This window comes from Prunus mume, linkage group LG6 (genome assembly GCF_029339155.1).
Source record: "Prunus mume cultivar Tortuosa linkage group LG6, ASM2933915v1, whole genome shotgun sequence".
Lineage (NCBI taxonomy): Eukaryota > Viridiplantae > Streptophyta > Magnoliopsida > Rosales > Rosaceae > Prunus > Prunus mume.
Genome location: NC_142703.1, coordinates 12,370,460 through 12,397,053, shown reverse-complemented (window position 1 = coordinate 12,397,053; position 26,594 = coordinate 12,370,460). Strand labels below are relative to the sequence as shown.

The 26,594-nt window shown below is 36.7% G+C and overlaps 3 protein-coding genes, 1 long non-coding RNA gene, 1 other non-coding gene and 2 pseudogenes across 7 annotated transcripts; 3 read left to right on the top strand and 4 right to left on the bottom strand.

Moving 5' to 3' along the window:
- The first annotated feature begins 428 nt into the window (after positions 1 to 428).
- On the top strand, positions 429 to 2,408 carry LOC103334898 (cytokinin riboside 5'-monophosphate phosphoribohydrolase LOG5). The gene is made up of 7 exons (XM_008237887.2): positions 429 to 636; positions 734 to 831; positions 958 to 988; positions 1,153 to 1,252; positions 1,362 to 1,432; positions 1,533 to 1,676; positions 1,916 to 2,408. Exons 1-7 carry the CDS (start codon positions 454 to 456, stop codon positions 2,036 to 2,038), a joined length of 750 nt encoding a protein of 249 aa, XP_008236109.1. The 5' UTR covers positions 429 to 453; the 3' UTR covers positions 2,039 to 2,408.
- Positions 2,409 to 3,207: 799 nt separating this feature from the next.
- Positions 3,208 to 5,359, bottom strand: LOC103334899 (uncharacterized). 3 transcript variants are annotated; one of them, XR_016127912.1, is made up of 2 exons: positions 5,151 to 5,359; positions 3,208 to 4,313 (listed from the first exon to the last, which is right to left on the bottom strand). It is a non-coding gene; the product is annotated as an uncharacterized LOC103334899 (long non-coding RNA). The 3 variants fall into 3 exon arrangements; XR_514297.2 differs by having other exon boundaries at positions 3,208 to 3,934; XR_001678003.2 differs by lacking the exon at positions 5,151 to 5,359 and having other exon boundaries at positions 3,208 to 3,934; positions 4,142 to 5,144.
- Positions 5,360 to 12,695: 7,336 nt separating this feature from the next.
- Positions 12,696 to 14,883, top strand: NAC036 (NAC domain containing protein 36). The gene is made up of 3 exons (XM_008237888.3): positions 12,696 to 13,027; positions 13,137 to 13,405; positions 14,116 to 14,883. Exons 1-3 carry the CDS (start codon positions 12,841 to 12,843, stop codon positions 14,533 to 14,535), a joined length of 876 nt encoding a protein of 291 aa, XP_008236110.1. The 5' UTR covers positions 12,696 to 12,840; the 3' UTR covers positions 14,536 to 14,883.
- A 1,249-nt stretch (positions 14,884 to 16,132) lies between these two features.
- On the bottom strand, positions 16,133 to 17,719 carry LOC103334901 (endochitinase 2-like). Its single transcript, XM_008237889.3, has 3 exons — positions 17,264 to 17,719; positions 16,850 to 17,000; positions 16,133 to 16,683 (listed from the first exon to the last, which is right to left on the bottom strand). Exons 1-3 carry the CDS (start codon positions 17,673 to 17,675, stop codon positions 16,281 to 16,283), a joined length of 966 nt encoding a protein of 321 aa, XP_008236111.2. The 5' UTR covers positions 17,676 to 17,719; the 3' UTR covers positions 16,133 to 16,280.
- A 2,587-nt stretch (positions 17,720 to 20,306) lies between these two features.
- Positions 20,307 to 21,116, bottom strand: LOC103334932 (uncharacterized; annotated as a pseudogene).
- Positions 21,117 to 22,137: 1,021 nt separating this feature from the next.
- On the top strand, positions 22,138 to 22,442 carry LOC148916103 (signal recognition particle RNA). The gene has a single exon (XR_016128396.1).
- A 104-nt stretch (positions 22,443 to 22,546) lies between these two features.
- Positions 22,547 to 26,452, bottom strand: LOC148916102 (uncharacterized; annotated as a pseudogene).
- Between the last annotated feature and the right edge of the window lie 142 nt (positions 26,453 to 26,594).

Below are 26,594 nucleotides of genomic sequence, written 5' to 3'. Positions count from 1 at the left end.
AGAGAGAAAGAGAGAGGCGCTACGCCACCACACAAGGTAGTGTGCAAAAATGAGATTTTTTTTCCTTTTTTCTCTGCAAATGGGTGCTTAATTACCAGCTAAGGCACGAAACCAGCAAGCCTCCTCCATGAATGTAAGACACGTGTCAACATCGGTGAGGAACGGTCTCTGAATGGCGCACAGACTTCCCACTGTGTCTTTTTTGCTTTGCCCTTTTGTCTTACTTCGTCTCTATCCTTTTGACAGAACAGAACCACAGTATTCCTTTCCTTCCTTCTCTCTATTTTTCATTTTTCAAACTTTTAATAAATATATTTTTTTAATTTTAAAAATGCAATTTTGCTTTTTGGGGGTCCTACACTTTTAGTCATGTAGTCATATTTGTGTGGAGTCTATAGCTCTATATATAGCGGTTGGTCCTTCTTTACTTGGCACTCTGCTTCCTCCATATTTATGAGTCACTTTGGCCAAAGTCTAAGGCAAAAACATCCAACAAAATTGAAAATCTCAAAAGCTTTGGACATGGAAGAGAAAGTTGGGAGATCAAGATTCAAGAGGGTTTGTGTGTTTTGTGGCAGCAGTACTGGAAAGAGGAACTGCTACAAAGATGCTGCCATTGAATTAGCCCAAGAGCTGGTACTTCTTCATTGGTCCTCCAAAAGTCCAAAATTTTCAACTTTTAACTTATTGGTATGTTATTATTTTGTATTCTGAGCTTTTGGGTTATGTCAAGGTGTCAAGAAGGCTGGACCTTGTCTATGGAGGTGGTAGCATTGGGCTCATGGGTCTGGTTTCTCAGGCTGTTCATCGTGGTGGAGGGAATGTTCTTGGGTACAATCAGCCGTCTTTCACTTTTTCTTGGGTTTTGTCACATGTTTATAGTTCTTAATTTCTTTTTTCATATACACTTGACCAATTTTTTTTGTTTCTTCTTTGTATTTGGTTCACATTGGACAGGATCATACCTAGGACTCTAATGTGCAAAGAGGTACATAATCTGTCAATCTTTCAAATGGGTTTTCTCCTTCTTTTCTTGTTTTGTGGAAATCTCTTTTCTTTTTTGTAGTACTGGTTCAAAGTTAAGTCCTTTTTGCCTTCGAGTATGTATGGTGCCTCTCAAAACGTATGCATGTGTGGTATTGAGCCTCACAGATAACAGGTGAAACAGTGGGAGAGGTAAGGCCAGTAGCCGACATGCACCAAAGGAAGGCAGAAATGGCCCGCCATTCTGATTGTTTCATAGCCCTACCAGGTCCCCTCTCTCTCTACCGATAAAGTTGTAGCCTTTTACTCTTTTATTTGATTAAGTTAATCAATTGGGTTTTTTTTATTTATAAAATCTCCTGCTTTGGTTTCATCAGGTGGATATGGAACTTTGGAGGAGTTGCTAGAAGTGATCACTTGGGCACAGCTTGGCATCCATGACAAACCTGTAAGACCATATAAAAAAACCCACCAGCAAAACAGTGATGAGCAATCAAAGTCTTTGCCTTGAAGTTTGAAACTTTATTCTATGCCAACAATTTTTGCAGGTGGGTTTGCTCAATGTTGATGGCTACTACAACTACCTTCTCACTTTTATTGACAAAGCCGTGGATGATGGCTTTATCAAGCCTTCTCAGCGCCACATCATAGTCTCTGCCCCCAATGCCAAAGAGCTTGTTCAAAAACTTGAGGTTTGTGTGTTTTTGTTTGTGACTTGTATGAGCGTGACTTCAAATTATTTTCATTTCTGTCAAACACTTTGTGTTCAGATTTCCATGATTTTGAAGCTCAAAAATGGAAAAAATAGACTGTCGAGTGATTAGGAAAAGAATCTTGATCAAATTACCATTTTGGTGCTTCATTTCCTTTTGGATTTGTTGGGTTGTAAATGATGGCTCTTTTGTTTTTTTTGGGTTTTTTGGGGTTTTAGGAGTACGTGCCTGTGCATGATGGAGCCATAGCCAAAGCAAGATGGGAGGTTGAGCAACAGCAGCAGCAGCAACAGGTGGGGTTCAATGGAGCAGCTACTTTGCAGACTGAGATAGCTTTGTAAAGAGTAGACAAATGAAAAAAGGATGAAAGTTAGGGAAAAAAGGTGGTTTAGGCTCTTTGCTTTGCTTTTGCTGTCTGATTTTGGTCATAACAAGACCAGCCATACCATAATGGTATGACAAGGTTTGATTGAAAAGGAGATAAAAAGGAAAAACGAACACTGACTGGTCCAAAATCTTTTCTTTTGTATGTTTTAAATTAGTTTATAAAAAAGAAAGGGCCCATCTTTATCTTCAAGTCTGCATTATCATCAAGCTTGTATTTTGTGATCTCTCTGGATTTTATTTACAAAGATTACATAGAAAGAAAGAAAAATAAGCAAGGTCCAAAAAATAGCGGCAGCAGGAGCAGCTTTATTCTCTCTATTTTCATTTGCTCACTAGGGCTTGCATGCCATTACTGGTGGTGTTATAATTTCCTTTTTTTTCTTTTCTCTTTTTCTTCTTTTTTCTCTGCAAGTTTTAAGGTACTGTGGTGGTGGTGAGGCTGTGACGATGATTTAAACATTTTGCATCATTTGGGGACCTTGAGTTATATGGGCCCACATGGGTTTAGAGAGCAAGTGTGGGTCCCTTTTGCCAACCTTGTGTTTGGTTTGGGTTGGGTTTTGATTTAGTGACCAGACTGTACGCGACCCCTACAGCTTTTTTATTTGTTGTTTTTTACTTTTTCAATCTTTTGGTCATTCTATTTTATACTTTTTCAGATGTTGCCTTTTAGAGTCATCGTTTGGGAAAAGAAAAAGAAAAATCTTTTTAGAAGAACTTTCCCTTTGTTGTTGGTGTAAAACAATAGCTGGTAACATTGTAATCGAAATGAAAATTAAATTAGGTTGAGTAGATAATGGTTGTTTGCTTTGCTATTCGGTCTTAGATTCAAGTTTTGCTAGCAACAATTCCTTTTTGTAAGTAATTTGTAAAAATATAAAAAGATTAAAATAGGCTTGATATACCCCGGCCTTGAGATTGGGTAACCTTCTCCTCCCCTAACTTTTCTTCATAAAAAAAAAAGTTTATTTATTAATTCATCTTCTTTATCCGAATCATAAATATCTTTAAAATCAACTTTAGAGCATAAAGGATATTTTGTGACGTCCCATATACGTGATGTGTGTGTGATACCCTTTAGATTTGTTGACTGCCTGATGCAATCAGCAAATCTCACAAGAGCTTTATTATTATTAAACATTTTTCATTCTATCTCACATGTCTTTTATCAATTTAATTCAATAAAATATCATACAATAAAAAAAAAAACCTTATACATTTGTCGTAATCACTCCCCGCTCATCAATAAGTGAAGCATAGTTTTCAATTATCAACTGCATTTTTTTAATTTCAGAAAAGTTGCGAATTCAGATAAAAAAATCCCAGCAAAGCAATCACCCTCAACACATGTATATTCCAGCTCCTCTTAATTTGGTTCTCATTTCTATATAGAAGCAAGCAGCTGCAATATATAATTCTGAAGCCGGAAGTTCTTTGTTCTTCAGATTCTTCAGTAGCAAAATCTAGTTTCATGTCTGTCAAGAAAAGCTTCATGTTATGCACCATGAGATGAGACCATGTCATATAAAACAGCCTCATCTACAAAACATAGATGAAAATGGTCGCACATCTAAATACGAAGATAAACTACTACACTATCCAACCATTTGGTTTCTGCAAAATTTTTAAATGCCTTCAAATATGGTAGGCAAGTCCAAACCATTGATGCCTTTGATTGATGTCGCAAACGTCCGGCACTTTTACTGGGAGAATGATATCTTTGGCATCTATGATCACCTTGATCTCCTCATTCTTCCTTCAATTTATGAATGCCATCATCAAAGGAGGAAGCTCAAGTCAGAGATAATCTCAAGTCCTCGCAAATACCTTTGTCTATAGCAGTTGTGTCCCTTCATCATAGTTAAGGCAATCCAATCACCAATTCATCAACACGAAATCTTTCATCTAAATATGCAATAATACAACAGAACATGTTTTGCACCTTAATGCTAAGAAAAGAGAGAAAAAAAACGAGTGGTGATTTCCCCACTCCTATTTCTTCTATTTTATCCACTTACACTCCTTTTTTAGTTAATGTAAAACCATTATGCGCTTACCTTCATATAGTCTCAAACATCAGGTGATGATGCTATTGCAGTACTTAAAACTGGATCCGATCGTTAAACAGCGTGTTCCTTACATTGGTGAAAGTAGAATGCCCTTTAAAAGTTATGTTTTTCCTATTTCCTTTCTTAACTTGCTCAACCATGGTATCTGTAAAATAAGTTCCTGTTTCCAAGTCCAATTTGAAGAAAACACTGGAGGCTTTGTCACAGCTTATAGGCAGAGGCACACTAGTTTTCATCCAAACTAAAATTTCACAATTTAAACACACAATCATCCTTAATTACAGCCATGATTCCAACAAAAAACTACCAAATCAAGATCCACATCAACACAGTAACTAGCAAACAGCTACTATCACAAAATAGCTCAATAAGAACTTACCATATGGAAAAAAAAACAATCTAAGAAATAAACAGTAATGAAAAATGAAAAATTATAGCTATTTGGCTGTTGATTGAGTGAATCTACAACAGTTTTCAAAAACTTATAGCTTTGGGTTAGAATTTTTTCAGGTCCTCAAAGTCTCCTTATATTGATGGCTCACATGTTAAAACCCAACTAACAATCTTATCTGTATACAGTATATAGTAATTTGTAGAAACATTTCTGAGTTCAAACAATCATCATCAACATCGACAGAAAACATTAATGGATGAGATGAACAACAAGACCACTATAGAAATGAGAATTCAGAGACAAAGAAAACTTTATTAACAGCACTACTATCCAAATATGAACCATTCTCAGAAAGTTCAAACAACAACATCAAGCCTCAAAAACTCAACTTGGAACCAATTAACGTCAAAAATCCCTAATATGACTTGTACCCAGATGAAAGTTTTTATCTTTTTGCTCTCCTGATGACAGAAATTAATATCAGACCCAAATTTTGTGCTAATGCAGAGGCCAACATTTTGTTGTCTCTTCTTTCCCAAATTTGTCTCAAAAAATAAACAAGAAAATTCTTGAAAAATTGGAGAAGAAAACGGCATGACTTACCGGCGGCGATAATCCAATTTTCCTTCACCGCCAATGGTGTCGAGTTGAGAGCCGAAGACTGGGTGATGGCAGGAGACGTTGGGACTATTGACTTGAGAATGTTGAAGGTGGGAGACTAACGCGAGATTATTTAAATTACGATACTACCCTCATACAATTTACTTCAAGGAAAAAAAAGCGCTAAATTACCAAAAAGGCCTGTGACAATATCAACGGCATTGACGGTAATCCCAAGTGTGGAAATAACGTGAAAGGATATTTTTTGAAACTATCAAGAATGTTTTCTTACCCAAAAAAAAAGTACAAAGAATGTTTTGAAATTTTGGATTTTTTTACATTTTTGTAAAATTGAGTGTGTAGGTTTTATTGGAGAAAAACTTAGTTGCAAGAGTTATATCCTGATCAATATAATGCTATACTATGTGAAAGTGTTATCATGTATCATAACGTTATTGACCGAGAATAGCAAAATAGTGTTATCCTCATTCCATAGAAGTCTTTCTCGTTTTAGTTAGTGCTAATAGAATTGCTCAAACGAATCTTCACTTATTTATTTATCCTTGTGATTCTTTGCCAAAAACTTCACTTTTTGTGATTGTTCAAATGCATATGTAAAGCTTGAGCATGGTTTACCAAAACGAGTATGCTAAAGGGTTGAAGCTTGGGGGATGACGGGTTTAGTTAGTAAGTGGCTGTCCTTTCCTTTGCCATATGTTGCGTGCAGCTGCTCTGCTCTCACAGTCTGGTCCTCCTCCTGATGTCCCTTGCCAAAGGCAAATGATGATGCACAGAACAGAACAGAGTGATGCTCTTGCACAAGCTTTGTCTCAGCTCAAGGCAGTCTGGATGGAGGAGAGAGAGTATTGATCATCAACCCGCAAGAGCAGGGTGCATGGTGGCTTTTATTTGAAATCTGAATAGTGGTACTCACATGGGATTGGAAATGAATGCAGCCAACATTCATTAACTTTTATTTTCTGATTAAGTAAAATTGTTTGAAGCGAGACCAACGACAAAACTATTTGCACCACATTTAAGTGTTGATCGAGATTGATGAAGACATCTCTAATAAATATGGCATTATTTCCACAAATTTGTTGGCAGCTAGTTACGATTTGAGAATGCAATTGGCCTTTGTTCTCTCTTTTTTTGGGGGTTCAATTTTGATACATCACATGGGATTGGAAAATAGTCATCTGCTTTCCATTATTCCCTTCCATTAGAGCAGTTCCACCGGTTTGGATTGCCAGGAAAAAGGCCCCCTAAGGGCGCTTACGTTAGTGCTAACGCTAGCCTGACATCAATGAAGAAAAAAATTGAAAAAAATTCAGAAATTTTCATTTATAAATACCTAATAATTTATTTATTTATTAATCTCATACATATAAATAAAATTAATCTAATGTGAATAATAATTACTCTTTGGGTTTCCATGATAACAGATAGGAAAAAAAAAACCATACTTTCATTAACAAAAGGGAAAGGAAGGAGACAGCCCAAAAGCTGCTATACAACCAAACAGACGGGGAAAAACAGACTAACAACCGAAACACCCCTGGGCAACACAACAACAAGGCCAACCAGGAACACACAACAAAACACCTAAGTGCAACAACAAAAACAACAGTTAATCACAAGGTGTGGTGCGGTTGGCAAACTACTACATCTAGTTGGCGAGCTACATGGTGCCTCAATGACAGGGTTCAAATCCACTGGAAGCACTTTGTTATCTGCAAGCCGAATCTCAAACGAGATTAATCCACCCTTCGAGTGTGGGGACATCTCGCGGTATTTACCTAAAAAACAACAAACACCAGCTATTGTTCATACCCTTGCCCTTTATCATGAAAAGCATGTGAAAAATGCTCTTAGTGATAAATAGAACGGGTCAATTAAACTAGAGTAGAGACACAAACTTACTACACCAGCTTTCAAATATCGAAAAGGTTTACGTGTTGATCAAGATTGATGAAGACATCTTTGATAAATGTGACATTATTTCCACAAATCGCTGGGAATAATACAATTTGTGAATTCGTTCTATCTCTTTGTTTGTTCAATGGTGATAGGTCACATGCAATCCCATGCTTTCAATTATTCCCTTTTACTAATAACAAATAGAATTAGACAATTTCTCATGTATACATGTGTGTAAACAAATAAGATCCAAAGTGGATTCAAAATAAAAACAAATGAATCACTGTCACATTAATTTGGTGTGCAAAAATTAATGTAATAAGTTGCTATCTCAAAACCCAAATGATGCTCTTCTCTCTACAATCATGATTGATGAATAGTCTAATAGTCTAAGGATCTTGGTGCCAAATACATAGCAATTGCTAGAAACAAAAAATCAATCTTTGATCAAGCCTTAGTGCTTTGGTTCTAATGGCATGGGACTTGACTTTCATATACGGATGACAACTTTCTAGATCTTTGCATCCAATTTGTAGTCAGGTTTTCATTATGAAACCTTGGAAAAGAATACAGTATGTTACGACCGTATGGAACAAAAACAAGTAAGAAAAGAACATTGGGTTCCCATTCTGAAAACGAGAAAATTTGAAGGATTGTAATGATGGTCCAAAATTATTCCCAAACCGCAATTGCGCCGGAACAATAGCTTCACTAGTGTCTAGATTTTGATGCCAATCAACCTCCCATTTTAAAGCTTGACTTAATAATTCCATGCACACGACTGACTTCTCTGCGGGGCTACAACTTTTTTTCAGTCCTTTTGTAGCTGGCATGAATAGGGTTCACTACCTCAAAGTGCTAGGAGAGACCTGAAACTCTGAAGCTTTATTTCTAGTGCCGCCCTAACAAGTAGAGAACTAGAAGAACAAAACAACCAAATAACTCCCAATCTGATTTCCAACTCCCCCAAAAATAAATCCCAATACATCATGTTTACAGAAAAAAGCAAGTGTTTCTTATCCCAAAGTTCCATGAATGAAGAAGCCAGTGCAGCGATCATCATGCGACACATTAGGAAATTTTGGTTCTATTATTTGATGTGAAACATGATTGGATTGAATTTCGAATACATTAGGAAAGCTTAAAGTAGTGCTCCAAAGACTCAGAAAGTTTCCAGGAAATAACAGAGAAAGCTACGGGCAAATAAATGGTAATTAAATTTGTAAATTTATTTTTGGTTTTTTTTTTTTTCTTTCTGCTTAAAGGTAAAAGTAAAAAAGAAGGGTCTCAGAGCATAGGGTAGGGGCACTACAAGAAGTAAGAGACCTTAGGAAGGACATGGATGTTGGTGAGGCTTATCGTTTACTTATAAAACAAGAAGACTTGAAGTCTTTAGAGAAGACTTCCAAGTCAAAGTCCCATAAAAACGAAGCCACCAAAGAAAAGAAGAATGAAAATACAAGTTTTATTCTAAAAGAAAACTTTGTTTAATTATGAGTTAATAATTTGGTATGGAAAAGAAGGCTAAACAACGCGGAGTTGCTTTGAATTAACACACTTTGGAAACTCATACTTGTTTGCTTTTTGTTCGTGGTCAAGTCACTGTCAATGGCCACATCGTTATCTTACGACTTTTTGGTATGAAGATTGTAGGTCACCAATTATAATTGATCAATTAGGTGCACTTTGCCTAAATAATGCACTAATTAATTAGCACTTTATTTGGCCACAACAAAGAAAAAAAAAACTCGTTTTTAATGATTAACATCTAAGGCCCGGTCACGTCAAGTCAACCCACCTCAAGTAGCTCCCTTCTCAAACAATTTAAAATTTTACAATGCTTCTCTTATTTCCTGTAAGGAGATATTCCTACTTCCTGTAAAAATAATTTAAAATTATAGTTTAACACATATGTAAAAACAATGTATCAAAAACATAAAAAGAAAAATCTCTACGCACATGTCAAACTATGATTGGCAAGAAAATACAAGCTCCTACTTATTTCAGGGAAGAAGTCAAGTATTTTTCTTTAAAATTGGAGCATGTTTTGGATCCTTCAAACTAAGAAGAAGCTCCTCCTCAGAATAAATGGACTTTTGACTTAAGAAATTCAAAAGAGAAGAAGTTAAGGGAATTTCACAATTGTCAAAATTCTATTTATTTGAAGGATGAGATACTCCTCAATTTTAAGGAATCAAGTTTGTTCCCTTTTTAATTAGAGTTAAATCGAAATTTTCATATGATTTTGGCCGAATTTCCAAGAGTAATCTCAGTTGATCTTGTTATGCTTGCACTCCCTCGAAATATACTTTTCGATTTTAATATGATTTAAGTTAGGAATAGATCCCATATTTTTATGATATAAATTAACTTAGAGAGTTGGAAGAATCGAATATTCTTGTAGAGCAAAAATAAAAAACTATTAATATTCTTGCAACAATTTTATTAGCGTGGCTTGGCTCATTAAAATTGTGGAGGAGCACCTCCTTAAAAATTTAAAACCAATGAGATTTTGACAATAGTCAAATTCCAGCAAAATTGACAAAAGAGAAAAAAACAGGACAAGTGTCAAAACCACATTAGTGGTAAGAAGTAGCTCCTCCTCAAAACTAACAAAGTTTTGACACTTGTTGAATTCCTTTAACTATTTTTCTTTTAGAAATTGACAAGTGTTAAAATCTCATTTGTTGTAAGGAGGCCAACAATACTGAAAAAAATGTTCCCAATGCACGAACAATCCATATTTTACATATCTCTTGATTTATAGGTTTGTATTCTAACATGTCTTTTTTTTCCTTCCGGTGAAATATATTGTAACATGTCTAATACAAGTTGCATGAAGGATTTACAACGGTTCTGGTTGGATCATAAGTTGCTTTCTCATTTTGATGTTATGTTTTGTGTTAGAACTTAGATGTTTTTATTATGGTTGGAAGTGGTTCTACCTTTTCTAAGAGCATCCACAATGGGCTCCCTAAACCACTTCCTTAGAAAATTTTTAGGGAGGATTTGGAAAAATACAATTTCAACCATGCTCTCTATCCACCTCCTAAAATAGGAGACTTCTATGAGTTCCTAAATCTGACGAGAGAGAAAGGACTCATAGTGGCTCCCTATAATTTAATGCTGCTTTATTTAATGAGTATTTCAAATTTTTAATTAATGTTAATTATTTTTTAATAGAGATGGACCAATTAAAAATAATTATAGCATTTATGACTCTCTAAACTAGAGAGCATGATTGAAGTTTAAATTTTATAGAGAGTTCCTAAAATAACTTTTATATGTTTTTAGCTAAAATTTAACTAAAAAATAGAGAGCATGATTGTGGATGCTCTGAGCATCCACAATGGGCTCCCTAAACCACCTCCTTAGACAAATTTTAGGGAGGAATGGTAAAAATGCAACTTCAACCACGCTCCTTATCCACCTCCTAAAATAGGGAGTTCTCTAGGAGCTCCTAAATCTGAGGAGAGAGAAAGAACTCCTAGTGGCTCCCTATAATTTAATGCTACTTTATTTAATGAGTATTTCAAACATTTATTTAATGCTAACTATTTTTTATTTTATTTTTTAATAGAGATGAGCCAATTAAAAAAGAGTTATAGCATTTATGACTCTCCAAATTATGGAGTATGGTTGGAGTTGAAATTTTTTAGAGAGCTCCTAAAATAGCTTTCTTATATTCTTAGCCAAATTTTAGTTAAGAAATAGAGAGTATCATTGTGGATGCTTTAAGAGCATCCACAATGGGTTCCCTAAACCACCTATCCTTAGCTAAAATTTGGGGAGGAATTGAAAAAACCCACCTCCAATCATGCTCCATATCCAGCTCTTAAAATATGGAGACCTCTAGGAGCTCCTAAATCTGAGGAGAGAGAAAGGGCTCCTAATGACTCCCTATAATTAAATGCTACCATATTTTATTATTATTTTAAACATTTATTAATGATATCTTTAATTTTATCAATTTTTTTTTTCTTTCTGCATTTTATCTTTGTAATCACTTTCTATTGCAAGCTACCTACACCGTCTGTTCTATTCTTTTTGCCGAAGCTGTAGGTGCTTTGCAAAGCACAAACAAACATTTTTTTTTTTCGATTCTTTTCACTGTAGACATTTTGCAGCACACGAACACCTTCTTTTCTCTTTTTTTTCTTTTTTTCTTTTTTAAGTTCTTTTCCATGTAGGTATTTTGCAAACCACAACAACCATTGAATATCAAAATTGAACAACAAATAAACTTACAATATCATTGTAGTTTATTATTTTGGAATATTTAGTATTTGAATATGAATATTTTATTGCAAATCAGGAATTAAATTTAAAAAGAAGTATTTATGATAAAAAAAAAACATTTATGACTCTCCAAATTATGGAGTATGGTTGGAGTTGGAATTTTTTAGAGAGCTCTTATAATAGCTTTTTTGTATTTTTAGCTAAATTTTAGCTAAGAAATAGGAAGTATGATTGTGGATGCTCTAACAACTTAAGTTCTAGCACATTTTTGATTGATATGTCTTATAGTTTTATTATGGTTGGAAGTGGAACTTATATTAAATATTTGTCTCTTTTCTTTGATTGATATGTCTCTCCACGTAAGAGGGTGTAAGTTTGATATACATTGTTAGTCAATTTTCTAACAGCTTAAGCTTTTGAAATTAGCAGTTGTATCTAATGATGATTGAGGTACTTCTCTGATTTTTGTCATCTGTGTACATATTTTTTGATATGTAGTTAATAAGTTATTGATGTAAAATTGGTTTCAATATTGTAAGAATTTTTATTTATGTGATATGAAATAATGGCATATACTATTTATAAACTTTGCGTCCAAAGTTCTCTTTGTTCCAAACGCTGCATGCAAAGCACCTCATTTTTTTGAAGAATACAAGTCCTTCATTGGAAACCTAACTAAATAAAATACAACATATAATGAATGGTTCCATTATTAATATCACCAAGGCCTTTTGTGATAAAACCCTACATCTACTGGACTTTGTCAGTGATTAAGTTGGAGACAATATCGGCGTTGTTAGTAATGGACGTTGATCCGTCTCTCCATATTTAACAATTTTTCTCTGTGCATGTGAAAGGAAAGGAGGAGGAAACTCAACAAGTCTCGGTATATCCAAATTAACTAGAAGGTTATGGTGTTGGTGACATTTTGTATTTGATTCTAAGCAACAAGAGGAGACTCAAGCAAAAATTAGACTTGCTCAAACTGATAATAAAAAGATTGAATGGACCATGGACTAGCTGACCCCCCTTTGAACATTGAAGCTCTGTATCTTTCGTCGTTCATCATTTGCTTGCAAAAAAAAATCAATATTTTGTGGTAGAAAATTTGCTTGGAAAATTGCTCCATTCTGCCTGGAATTTCCAAGTAAAAGTCCAAAATCCAAAGAAAATGGAAGTCAAGCAAAATGGCAAAGACTTAAAAGAATCGTTGTCACGATCTATGACGACTTTACAAAACCGCGTGGGTTCCACCATGTTTGTGGGGGCCCCAAGTCCCATATAACTCCAATTTTCTATGGACTGGTGATTGCAGACTGAGTCCAATGGGTCCTACAGCTTCTCCATCAAACCAACATATAAAATCATGAAGAGTCTATATGGCTTTGCACCACAATCCCGCTCCTTATAAATACAATCTGTGGAGAGTGTACGTCTCAAGTGCAACCAACCAACATTAATTGAGAGCTAAGTAGAAAGCAGAAGCAGAAAGCAGAAGCAGAAGCTACACTATTTATAGTCACCAACATTTTCAATGGCAGCCAACACTAAGGATCAAGAACAAATGATCCCAGAATTTGAACTTCCAGGATTTAGATTCCACCCCACAGAAGAAGAACTTCTTGAGTTCTACCTCAAGAGCGTGGTTTTTGGGAAGAGACAGCGTTTTGACATAATTGGTTTTCTCAATATCTACCACCATGACCCTTGGGACTTGCCTGGTAAACTTTCATTAATTACTTGGTTTACTTAGTTATATGCATGGTTTTATTTGCTTAATTAATTATAATGGTGTTGTTAATTAATAGGTGTTTGATTAATTACTTGTAGGGTTGTCGAAGATTGGAGAAAGAGAGTGGTATTTTTTTGTGCCAAGGGACAGGAAGCATGGCAGTGGAGGAAGACCTAACAGAACCACTGAAACTGGGTTCTGGAAAGCCACCGGCTCTGACCGCAAAATTGTGAGCCTCTCAGATCCAAAGAGGATCATTGGGCTCAGAAAGACTCTTGTTTTTTACAAAGGCAGAGCCCCAAGAGGAACCAAGACTGATTGGGTCATGAACGAGTATCGTTTGCCTGATAACTGCCACTATCTCAAGGTAATGGTTGGCAATTTTTTTTTTTTCTTCTGGTAATGTGTAGATTCGATCGGTGTCAGTCCTGTGTAGATTCGATCGGTGTCAGTCCTCCAACCTAACATGTGCTGACTTTTAATTATATCACAAAGTCTAACAAAAAGTTAATTCTCTTTTGCAAAGTTTCAAAAACTATAGGGGAAGAAGCAAAGTCTTGTAATTAAGTCTAAGCATCATCAAGGAGTCTCCAAGAAAAACACGAGTCTTAAGCATCTATCTCCGTACACTTAACTATATCTTGGGAAGTTTCCATGAAAATTCTTAAATTTGGTCCTATGGATTTATTTTCCTTGTCATTGAGTGCACACTGTGTTTGTATTTGCTTGGTGGATCATTGGCGGGTGACACCTCATTGTTTTATGATAGATGTCATATATTATGTGTGAGAGTCCGGCGCAGTGGGTCAGGTGCACGCAATAAATTTTGCAACTATTAGCCGATATAAACAACAATTACGCTCAATTAACTTTAGTGCATCTAGTTTGATCTTATTTATTTTCACATCTAATTCGGGTCTCATTTACTAATTACACTACTAAAATGACATAGTTAAATATATGCGTGTCACCTGACATTTGATGAGTAATATTTGATTAGGTAGTTTGATATATAGGTCAGTTCGCATTTAATTGGATAGTGATCTAATGGATTTTTTCTTGAATTTGTAAATGCAGGACATAGTGCTATGCAAGATATATAGGAAGGCAACTTCCTTGAAAGTCCTAGAGCAAAGGGCAGCAATGGAGGAAGAGATAAAGAACTTTCATGCTTCTCCAAACACATCATCTCCTCCAACATCAATGGAGACCATCTCATTTTGCAGCCAACCACAGGAAGATCTGACCCTACAAATGCCCAAAAACAATGTGGTATTGAAGCAAGAAATGGAAGATTCATCACTAACAGAAGCAAAAGAGCCAAAGGAAGAGAAGGCAATGGAGATCAAAGGGTCTCCTCCTCCTCCTACATACATATTGCCAGAGCTCCAAGTGCCAAGATTGAGCATGGACTGGACCCAAGACACATTTTGGACCCAAATGAATAGCCCTTGGCTTCAAAACCTGACCCCTTTGCCCAACCTTCTCAACTTCTAAATTCTAATGAATTAGTTTGATGCGTAGGGTAAAATAAAGTTTGGTCCTGTAGATAAATTTGGCTCACAGCTTAGGCGTTCTCTCATCCCTCACCGAGAGATGCTTATAACTACTGTCAATGTTCCAAGTGTTAGCCGTTCTAGTTAAGGAACAGCTGTTAGCTTTTTTGTTTTTGTTTTTTTTTTCTTTCATTCTTGGGTTTTTTTTTTCCTCTCCAGAGAGAGCAATGACTATCTTATCTGTATACATAGATATACATTTTCTGTAAGGGACCTAATGGGTAGGTAGGAGAGGTGTCATGGACAAATGGGTCTGAAAATTTGGTAATGGGGAGTTTCTATTTGTTTCTATTTGTTTCACTTTATGCTTCTCTGATTTTTCTCTTGTGAATATGGGCTTAAAGTCCAGTTGCTTTTAACAGGTTTTGCTTTTGGTTTTTGGCCCAACAAAGAAAGATCGTCAAAATTTAAATTACAGTTGAGATTTTAAGAGGGGTTTTGCCTTGATCCAAAAATTGCAAACCAATTCCAACTTCAGCTCGACGTATTTTAAAAGCCTCTTAATTATAGGTACAAAATTGGAAATTTCTGACTAAAAAAGTTTTGAGCTGGGTGTCCAAATAACATTTTCCATCTTTATAAGCATTCAAAATCTAATCACTCCAAAGTGATTAATCTAATTCAATCTAATTTGGCCGGTTTCTATAATCTTGACCATAACATGCATGGAGTTTGTTTTTTGATTTTTGAATACAATGATAATCTAAACTATAAGAAAATGAGGATTTCTCACACATGCATTACTAAGAGCAATTCCACCGATTTGGATTGTCAGGGCAAAAGGCCCTCTGGGCTGCAAAAATACACTCCACCAATCAAATATAGTCCGGACAGATGGTGGGCTCCACCAAGATTGGGCAAGCTAGAAGGCAAGAATAGCTTGAGTTGTTGCATGAGGGTGTTGACGCTAGCATGACGTCCATGAAAAAAAGAAGAAAAAAAATCCAAGAAATTCAGAATTATATTTTTATTTATTTTTTATAAATACCTAGTAATTTTTTATTTATTACTCTCATACATATAAATAAAATTAAGGGAGTTTTACTAAAACACCCAAAATGGGGATTGAAATTATAAAAAAACCCAAGTACTATTTAAACATATAAACACACCCAAAACCCATTACACACACTCAAAACCCATTTATAAACACACCCAAAAAGTTGACTTTGAGGTTTATTTTGGGTGTGTTTCTATGTTTAAATAGTGCTTGGGTTTTTTTATAAATACATGTCTAGGATTGGGTTTATTTATAAATTTGTATAAAATTAATCCCATGTGAATAGTAATTACCCTTGGGTTGTCATAGCATTGGGGGAAAAAAAAAAAAAATTTACTAGGGCAAATACTATTCGTTTAAATAGTAACCACCCTTACTTGCCCTTGCTTTTTGCTATGGCAAAAAGGTGGAAGTGCTCTAGGTGCTATGGGGGTTTCGACAAAAAATAAAGGATATCATGGGGGTTCAAACTTAAGACCAGTAATATTCAAGTTAAAACTCTTTTTCATTAGACTACATCTTCTTAGCATGCATGAAGTTAAATGAAAAATTCATTATTATTTCATTTCTCAGAGTTACGATTATTCTCATAACTAGGCATCACATGAATTAGTGTCACAACAGTAGTGACACCAACCACCCAAAAAAAAAGAAAAAGAACACACATTATTGGGTACAAATTACAATTAATTTTCAGGCAATTGAATAACATTGAGATCAGACCCAAAAGGCTTCTGGTTGTAGCAGTCAAGGTTGTTGCCATAGCCAACTCCAAGCAAGTCACAGTACCTCTTATAAAACCCAATGCGATCCTCCACCTTAGCGTTCCAGCCCTTACCACATTCAAGTCCACCGTTAATGATATTTGTAGTGACCCCGTAACCGGGAACCCGACCTGCTGACTTGTCGGCTCCAGACGGGTTCCATCTCCTGGTGATCACATCATGGCATGAGGGCTTGGGTGACTGAGGGGTCATCCAGAACCAGAGTGCTGTCTTGAATGAAATAACAGGGTCTGTAGCAACTAGGTCTGGGTTGTTCAACAGGTCCGCCCCTATTGCTTTTCCACACTGTCCATAGTTGTAGTTCCTATAGTCCAAATACACATAATTATTCTAGCTACATAATTCATGATAATATATTTCCGTATCGTCGATCTTATACAATCATGTACCTATTTTAGAGAGACGAACACATAACTATATACAACCGGTTACACTTAAGATTTTCTGATAACTTAAACGATAATACTTACCAAGAAAGTTGAATTGGACCACGGCCATAATACTGCTTACCAGCAGCACATGGATAATTAGGATCCCAGGCACAATAAGATCCAGGGTTTTGTTCCTTGAGATAGCAATACCCCCAAGAGTATGGTCCATCAGGTGCACTTGCCCAACCCCCTGGACATTTACATATAATCATCATGCAAAGTAAGTAATTTAGTTGAGACAAATAAAATAAATGAATCGGATTGCAAAAAAAATAAAGGGTAATTAATTAGAGTGTTTACATAGTTTGTATGAAATGAAAATGGATGAAAATGGTAGCAATTTGTGCCAAAAAAATTGACACTGGTCACTAATTTGGGATAAATCAATCCCTTGTGTATATTTCTGATATGGTAAATTGATAATAATTTTTTAAAACTAATTGAATTACTGACCTGTAGTTTCATGTGAAGTTTGGGCTAAGAAAGCAGCAATTTCCCTTTTTTGGGTGGCAGCATCTCCAGTTTTAGCGAAGTTAGGGAAGGACTTGGCAGCTGCAATGAAAGCATCATAGGTATAAAACCCTTTAGCTGGGCAACCACCATCATTCCCATGCTTAAGCATCTGATTAAAGGTGTTACGTGACACAAGGCTACCAATGTCACCGCCACCGCCGCTGCCGCCACATTGGCTTTGGCAACCAGTGCTGCAGTAATCAGGTGCAGTGCCACACCACCCATACTTGCTGCAGCATTGCCCTCCTGGACACAGAGCACCCCCTGCTTGCCTCCCACACTGCTCTGCTGTGCCTCCTTGGGTGGAGGACAACAACAAAAGAGAAACAAATGCCAAAAGAAAGCACCACATTGTTGTGTCAATTTGTTTGTGATTTATGGTTGAGTTTTTAAAAGGATCAGTGGATGCATGGGTGTATATATAGGGTGGAGGAACAGAGGAATTAAAAGACTTTTTTTCTTTTCTTTTTGTGTAGTTTCATGAATTATCTAAGTCTTTTCGTGCATTTAGTCAACATTGGGGGGAAGAACAGATTTTCTGATCTTATCTAGCAAATCATAGCTCAAGTCTAAAGAAAGTTAAAAAAAAAGAAAAAGAAATTGTGGGGTATGAGGGCGGCTGTTGGTGCATTTTCTTTAACTTCATGTTCATGAATGCTAGTGAAGGATATCTCCAGTACACAGAATTTCAGGAATTGAATAGTATAAAAATATATGTATAGCCAAAAACTTATATTATGCGTGAAATGGTGGGAGCGGGATGGATGGCAGGGTATGGGTCAGCAAAACATGTGAAAACCATCCTGAATTAGTTATGCTTGTGACAGAAATGCTTCCACAAATAACAAAAAAATGCTTCATGTTTTCTAAAATGTTTGGTTGAAACTTGAAATAGACAAAATCTCCTTTTGGAGAACATTGTTTGAAACAAACATTTTAATTTTACTTGAAACTTGGTCAAATAAACCTTTTATTTAGGGTATTTGACATCAACGGACAAATAAAATGCGATTAGGTCAAATGATAAAGGCGGATAAATAAGTTAAAATTATGTTAAAAGTTCATTTTCCTTCCATTCCATTGTAACAATTAATAAAAAAATCTTTTGTTATATAAACAACTCTTAATCGTGCTTAGTCCACGTCTTAAATAAACTCTTCATTTAAGTGGGCTAAAATAAGTCCAACTAGAGAGCCTTTAATCCTACTTAGTCCAGGTCTTAAATAAGTCCTTGTTTGACAGAAGATATAATTAGTGCTAAAGTGTCCAATTTGTGTCGTAGTCTTGTGTAACAAAGAAGGCCTAAAAGTCTCGTTTTTGGCTAATACAGATATCCATAGAGTTGCTAAAATGAATTCCGCACGTGGCAAGGAACATAGTTCATTCCTTTTCAAGTACACCAACAATTCATCACGAAGTTGAGAAATTAGGTTTTGATGCCTTGCACTTGGACAACTTTAATTACCTATTGATCCAAGTTCCTGCTCTATAAAATGCACAAGTACACTAAAGACCAAAACAAACTTTAATAAAAGTGTGTTTGGAGAGAACTGTAATGATAATGAATTGATGTCCAAAACGAACGTGTGAATTATAGTATCATCCTTATCTTGGACACAACTTAGGACTATAAAAATGACTTTGTGCTTGTCTGCTTGCAAATAAATTGTATGTTTGTTTCTAATGTAACACCCCGACTCCGTTTACTTTCCAATGCGAATGGAAAAACTCAATTAAACTATGATGTCGGTAATTAGGCGGGGTCCATCCCATCCGAGGAATTTGTCCTGTCATCTAATTAAGCCAAATTAAGGAACATGATTTCATTTTGTCTTGGCTGATAGAAATCAAGTCATCTTTTTCACTTTTTCCATCTCAATTGCACTTTCCGGCTTAGGATCCGTGTCAAACCCAATGTTTGCATAGCTCCTTTTGAATTTCCATGTCTTTGATTCAGAGTGTAATTTGCAAAGACAAAAGTGGGCAAAAAATAACATTTGTTTATTTATACAAGCAATAAAGGCGGAGAGATGATTCAAACTTAAAACTTCGGGTGTAAAAATAACTATTATTAATCACTTGAGCTACAAGTCCTTTAGAGACAAACAATGACATTAAAGAAGTATAAAATAAGCATCAATGTTGGGAATGGAGAAACACTAGTGTGCAATGGGGATATCACTGTTTTGCTATCCCCGACTAATCATGTTACGTCACGCGTGATAAATTTTCTACTTGACATAGCGTGATTGGCCAGAGATAGCAAAACAGTGCTATCCCTGTTTCATATAAGTTTTTCGGTTGGAAATGCCCCATCTCCCACCCCAATATCGTAATGAGTGACATCATTTGTTAAGCATATGATTTGGCATATACTTGGGAATCATTCCATATTATACCTATATTCTCCAACAAAATCACAAAATCTCACTTGGGTTTTGAGTGGATTTGGGCTTTCTTTATCAAGATGAACAGTCAATAGTGTTCCAGCCCATATGAAACTTGGTTTGGCCCTTTTCATGGAGGTCACCATAAATTTTTTAAAGATGGTTTGCTCGTTAAAGTCTTCAAACTCCTAAGGTTGATTATTGTGCAAGAGACAGACCAAAACAACAAAGATGAGTTTAGTATGCGTTTTCCATGATGTGGAGGAACAACATGAGATTGATAATGGATTCTATTGTCCCTGCAACAGAAAACCAGCCAGCACTGTTTCTATTGCTTAACACGTATATAAGCTCTGAACTCTGATATTAAATCTTGATGATTAGTAACTTAATATTTATTTCTGTAACTAGTTTTATGATGAACGTGACTTAAACTTAGAATTCAATATTGAAAAACAGAGAAAAAATTTCATTACTTTTGTGGAATAAGTTTATCAATTTACTCAATAGATTGTATCAATTTGATATCAAAGGATGTACTTGTAGTATACACATGTATGTTTTTCATGTACAAAATCGAAAAAGCTAATATCTCTCTAGTGGTTAAGAATGTTGAGGAGGGAGACTCTTGTTTTGATCAATTGCCTAAATAGGCACTCAACTCCTTCTTGATCTTGAATGCATGGCTCCAGCTTCTCGAGCTGCTTCTGCGCATTTTCGACACTTTTGTTTTGAGTTTTGCTTGTCTTGTGTCCAATGAGTGAGTTTAATGCAGCATCCACTTGTGCAAATTCATTGGCTTCTTTTTCTTCATCTTGGAGACCAATGACCAGCTGCTTGGCTGTGATTTTGGTCCAGAGATGAAGAGTGACTGCTTCAACTTCTCTCAACTTGTTAACAATGGCAATAGACTCGTTGTCCTGGTTTGGGGAAGAGAAGGTGGATCTGTTTTCGATTCCCTTGAGATTCTTCATAGCCTTTTGGATTGTCTTTTTCACCATCTTCCTAGAGGTTAAGTATTTCCTAACCTCACTGGTGAGTGCTCCAGATTCACCTCATCGTGTTCTTCGTATGATCGATTGAAGATCCTGTACGCATTCCTTGGTTTGGAAGATAGCATCCTTGGCGCTGCTGCAAACATCCAAGAGCCTGAGAGAGCCATCTAATAGCTCATTAGTCCATTTCTCATTCTACTCTTTGGCCAAGGCTTGCTGTGTGAGAGGCAACTGAAGCAACTTATCAACACAATCATGCAAGTCTTGGAGGCCACTTAGTTTGTGGCATATTGATGATGAAGATGTGGAGGCAGCCTCAGACGACCTCAGTCTACACAAATGTTCGTCAACTTCTTGAACGATCGGGTGTGGCCTTGAAGGGAAGCTGTTAGAGCGTGTGTGGAAAGCCATTTCTTCTTTGTGTGTTGTGAGAAGATAGAACAGAAGACTTAAAAACTTTTGATTGATGTACAATTCAGAGTGCTTAATATATAGTGTTGACTGAAGAGGGGGACATGGAATCTCATCCACTTCAATCATCAGTCAGAGGTAACATGATTTCGATTTGGATCTATATGTTCCCTAGGCAATGTTTATGCAGTGTCCCTTCCCACCCCATCATTCCAACTCACGAATTGATTAATTTAGCACATTAAAATGCTACAACCATTTAATCAATCAGAATTAATATACGATACCACGAGTGGCGTTGACGTCCCTGTTTACACAAATACGTGGAGAGGCAAAAACCATTTAACTCAATTATGCTGATCAACGCATATGATTAGTTTAATTCATCTTGTTTTGCAGGTCCTTCATTCACACGATTGTTTGCCAAGGAGGAGGCATGATCTGCAATATTCTGCATTAAAATGTCACCATCCTTTGTGTTTCTATAATGTAGAAAAATGGTGACTTGCTTGTTAATTAGCAATGTTCCCCAAACATAAAGAAAAGCAGCATAATTTTTATTATAATCAGAAGTGACTTGCTTGTTAATCAGATAAATGGTGACTTGCTTGTTTTGAGATCTGAGTCTGCCATGTTTCTGTTTTCTTTAATATGTGTTTACTGTTTCCTGGGAGAAAATTGTTTATGTCAATGTTTGAACTGATGTTACTAATTTTCACCAACCATTGTTACCAATAAACAATGTCTTTGCATCCACAAGAATCAAGCAACACTATAAACTTTCTTTTAGACTCCTTTGAATGTGAAATGTTTATTATTGGTCATCGTCCTTGAGAGAAATGGAATCTTGAAAGTTTTGTGACCTCACTCAACTCCCTAAATCGCCACTGGAAAGTATTGACGAAATTTTGAGCTTATTTAAGATCTGATTTTAAGAGGCAAAGCGAGCGCAACTTGTCCCACATCGCTTAGTTCACATCACACACTACGCTTTATAAACCTAACACGAGGTTGATAAACCGCCGAGCTTTGTAACGCAAGCTTGTAACCCGAGTGGGGCTTTGAGGTGCTGGAACATTGGCTCAGTATTAGCAGGTCGGGTTCGGTTGGCTATTTACTAGCCCGCCCATTCCAAGCTGGGAGTTGAATCCTGTGGCCTGAGCGAAGGCTCTGGGTCACTTGCTTTCTAGAGCGGAGGGAACCGCGTAAGGCTGGCTTCACAGAGCAACGACTACCTCCTGCTCTTGGCAGTGGAAGGATAACGGGTCGGTGGTCGCTTGGATCCATCATGGCTCGCTAGACTGTCCCAATTGAACCAAAACCTTTTTGCTATATTTATTCATATGTGTTTCCATGATGCAGAGGAACAGTCTGGGATTAGTAATTGATTCCAATGTCCCTGTAACAGTTTTGCCAGCAATAAATTATGCTATTGTTTTGTTATGGAATAAATTAATCATTATTGGGTTCTAATGGTTTAAGATGTTGAGAAGAGAGACTCTGGTTTTGAGGAGTTGCCTAAATAAGCAATCAAGTTGTTCTTCATGATCTTGAATGCATGACTCCAGATTGTCAAGATGGCTTTGGGGATGAGATTAGCTTGTCTTGTGTCCAATGAATGATTTCAATGCAGCATCCACCTTTGCAACTACTGTTTTTGACTGCTTCAACATCTCTCAACTTTTCCATGTGTTTGCTTAATATGTAGTGTTGGTTGAGGAGGGGGACATGGAATCTCATCCTCTTCAATCATATCAGTGAGAAGGGTAACATGATTTGAATTGGATCCCAACTCATGAACTCATTAATTTAGCTCATAACTAACAGGAAAGAGTTCTATGAACTAACATGCTTAACCCTAATGCATAAACTCAATTATATGCTGATCAAGTTCATATTATTTTTCAGGTCCTTGGCATGATTGTTAAGCAAGTAGCAGACAATATTTGCAATCTGAATTTTTCAATGATCATGTGCAATTGCGTTATGCTTCCATGATGTTGAAAAATGGTTTGTAGCTAGCAGACTTTATGAATTGGACTGCTCCCCAAACATTTTATTTCGAATTAATAAGCAAAGCAAAAGTGGATTGGCTGCCTACTGTGGTTGGAGAGATTGACACAAGTAAATGTATAGGTTTTCAATTAAATCTGTACAGGTAATGGAAAATCGCAAAAAAAACTAAAAAAGGTGGCGGTCAGGTGAAGAGCGGACCTAGGCCTAGCGTAATTGACATCTGCTCTGATAAGCCACCATGGTTGCTACTGTAGAGCAGCCCACAAAGCAACCGTGCCGAGAGCACTATGCCATAGGTTGTCCATGTCTTAACACTAAGTTCCAAATTCCACCTTTAATGCCCCCACATTGGGTCACAAGCTCACGTTACTAAGCTCGGCGAGCAAAGTTTTAGGAGTTAACAATATGAAGTACATAACACATATTATACTTTTCCAATGTGGGATCTACAATTTTTTCAAGAGAGAAGAGGAAAAGCAATAAAACTCTATTAAGAGCAGTTCGGTAATCTTCTCGTATAGAATTGAAGGCCTTTGGAGAATTTATTGTGTATGCTTCGTGCAAGTATATATACATCACAGCCGTAGGGCCGAGTTTAGACATCCTTCTTGGTATAATGTACTGCTCAAAGCGTGTGGGAGTCAAATACCCCTTTGAATCCTATTAGACATTAGTTGTTGATTATTTACCATCTCCCTTGAGATATTTGATTTGCTTGCAAAAATCCCATGTGATCACAATCATAATTTCAGAAACTCCTGTGAATTTTTTGAGATTATCCCACGTGAGGATGAAACTTTTGCATTAATAGTATAAATATTCTTGGCCTCTACAAATTTGTTTCGGGTCAAACACTGACTTTCCTTTTATTTTTATTTCTTAATCTTGGTCTCTATCTGTTAGGAAGATGTTCTCTGAATTAACTTTAACTGACGCCATGGATAGCATGATAATAATTGGAATATTTACAAAGCAAATTGGGCATGAATTTGATATCAGATAGATGATGTATTTGGGTGGGCATCGTGGGTTGTGGGAGGAGGGAGGTAAAAAGGTGATGGTCATTGGTCAAGTCAAGAGCGGATCTCAGTCGGCCCAGAGTGAGATTAGATGCCGTTATGTCTGCCACAGCTGCTATGACAAGTCAACTGCCTTTCCACAATGATGCCAACCAGCCAACTGAGATTAGCCTTCAACTTGGGAGCCAAATACGTGGCCCCTCAGCATCTTTGTAGAAGCCTACTATAACCATAGGGGCAAATACCGGCACTGGACCTGTTGTCCTCGTCTTAACAAGAGACCTTCCCACATTCCCCCCACGTTGGGTTACAAGCTCGCGTTATTAGGTTCGGCAATCAAAATTTTAGGAGTTAGCAATATTAAGTAGTTAATAAATGTTATGTTTTTTCAATGTGGGATTTACTGGCTTTTTTTTCAAGATAGAAGGAGAAAAGGACTCTATATTTATTACAAAGCAATCTTCCTTCCGCATTGGTTAAAAGGATGATTAAACCAAGGGGAACATGCCAAATTGTATCCTGTTTGTCCTTCCAACAGAAGGAAGTTAAATAAATAAAGATTAAAATTCAAGTTAAAAATAAAACTTGTAAAAAGGTGGCGGTCAGGTCAAGAGTGACCACCTCGGCCTGGTCCAGTAAGTTCGTAGTGGGCGGGCTCAGCTGCTCTGATAAGCCAAACTGCTTTTCCACAAATAAGCCACCAACACAGGGCACCCCAAATTCCTGGGCACTGGCGTCTTTGAAGAAATCTACTTTTGTGGCTGGGCCACTAAGTAGTGCAATTAAATAATGGGCTGAACTCAGGGCACTGGGCCGTAGGTTTTCAACATAATAAGACCAATTTCACATTCCACCTTTAATGCCCTTATATGGGTCACAAGCTCATGTTACTAGGCTCGGCAATCAAAATTTTAGGAGTTAATAATATTAAGTACTTCACAAGTATTATACTTCTCCAATGTGGGATTTACTGTTTTTTCAGGAGAGAAATCTTTTTTCATTGTTTCAACTATCTTTATTCTCAATATGAAAGAAAGGTAAAATTCAAATCCCATCATCTACACATGGATACCCATTGATTAAAAAAAATTGATGATATTGCAGCAAGCAAGATCATATCGTAATTAAGCTCAAACCCTTATTTAGGCAAGTCGATGATAATTGCAGGAATTCAGGATTAGTAATAGTTAACCATATAGGCACCAACATTCACTGATATTTTAAACAAGAACAAGAGAGTACGTAGTAGCAATTTAAGCGAAGGAGTCTATCCCAAGGTCCAAAATTTCTCCAAGTACGCAACACAACCGTATTGCCATGTATAAACTTCTTCAATTATCGGGTGTGGCCTTGAAGGGAAGCTGTTCGAGTGAGTGTGGAAAGTCATTTCTTCTTGTTGTGTCTTGTAAGAAGATAGAAGACCTTAATGTGTTTGCGTTCCATATGTATGATGTATCTGCATAATCCATATGCATGTTCCCTAGGCGATGTTTGTGCAATGTCTCTTCCCACACTAGCATAACAACTCATTAACTAATTCATTTATCTTATAAACTTTCGTAGTATTTTATTACAATGTTACAATCATTCAATCATAATTCACGTATATGTTTACTAATACATGGAGAGGCTATTTGTTTTGCATCATCTTGTCAAAATAAAGTATGAACTTATTATAGAGTTCAGTTTTTTTTAAGTCTAACAGAAAATTCATCTGTTTATGTTGCTTCCTCACAAGACAATTTCTTTGGCTGCATCATCTTGACCACTGACCAGCTGCTTGGTTGTGATTTTGGCCCGGAGATGAAGGAAAGAAGTGACTCAAACACTGCGAGAGTGATTGCTTCAACTTCTCTCAACCTGCTAACAACGGAAAATGTCTCATCGTCCTTGTTGAGGGAAGAAAAGGTGGATCTGTTTTCGGTTCCCTTGAGATTCTTCATAGCCTTTTGGATTTCCTTTTTCACCGTCTTCCTAGAGGTTAAGTATTTCCGGGTGGCTATATCTTCGGTTCCCTCGAGATGAATAATTTGTAAGCAACAATTGAGAAACTATATTTTCGGTTCCCTTGAGATGCTTACAAATATAATGGTTTTTTTATTATAAAAAACTAGTATGGCCGGCTGGCTATATCCTATGTGTTCCTTTTTTCCCCCCAAAAGTTATTTAAAAACAATATAGCCGCCCGGCTTTACTAGGGTCATTTTGTTTATAGCTGGGCGGCCCTTTTCTAAACCCTAAACATAAGTCCATCGTCAATCACGTTTCTCTCTCTTTCTCGCCTCATTGCACCATCGTCATCCTCGTTTCTCTCTCTCTCTCTCTCTCCAGCGCCCGCCTAGACCGCCTAGACCACCTAGCGCCCGCCTAGCCAGCCTAGCCCGCCTAGCCCGCCTAGCCCTCCTAGCGCCCGCCTAGCGTCCGCCTAGGCCATTTATTCAAC

What these genes read in the sequence shown, in the direction of transcription:
- NAC036 (XM_008237888.3), top strand. Translation starts at nt 12,841, where the DNA reads ATGGCAGCCAACACTAAGGATCAAGAACAAATGATCCCAGAATTTGAA. An exon ending in TGACCCTTGGGACTTGCCTG is followed by an intron (nt 13,028 to 13,136) that starts GTAAACTTTCAT and finishes AATTACTTGTAG; the next exon opens with GGTTGTCGAAGATTGGAGAA. An exon ending in ATAACTGCCACTATCTCAAG is followed by an intron (nt 13,406 to 14,115) that starts GTAATGGTTGGC and finishes TTGTAAATGCAG; the next exon opens with GACATAGTGCTATGCAAGAT.
- LOC103334898 (XM_008237887.2), top strand. Translation starts at nt 454, where the DNA reads ATGAGTCACTTTGGCCAAAGTCTAAGGCAAAAACATCCAACAAAATTG. An exon ending in TTGAATTAGCCCAAGAGCTG is followed by an intron (nt 637 to 733) that starts GTACTTCTTCAT and finishes GGTTATGTCAAG; the next exon opens with GTGTCAAGAAGGCTGGACCT. An exon ending in AGCTTGTTCAAAAACTTGAG is followed by an intron (nt 1,677 to 1,915) that starts GTTTGTGTGTTT and finishes TTGGGGTTTTAG; the next exon opens with GAGTACGTGCCTGTGCATGA.
- LOC103334901 (XM_008237889.3), bottom strand. Translation starts at nt 17,675, where the DNA reads ATGTGGTGCTTTCTTTTGGCATTTGTTTCTCTTTTGTTGTTGTCCTCC. An exon ending in AACTTCACATGAAACTACAG is followed by an intron (nt 17,001 to 17,263) that starts GTCAGTAATTCA and finishes GTAAATGTCCAG; the next exon opens with GGGGTTGGGCAAGTGCACCT. An exon ending in GGTCCAATTCAACTTTCTTG is followed by an intron (nt 16,684 to 16,849) that starts GTAAGTATTATC and finishes TTTGGACTATAG; the next exon opens with GAACTACAACTATGGACAGT.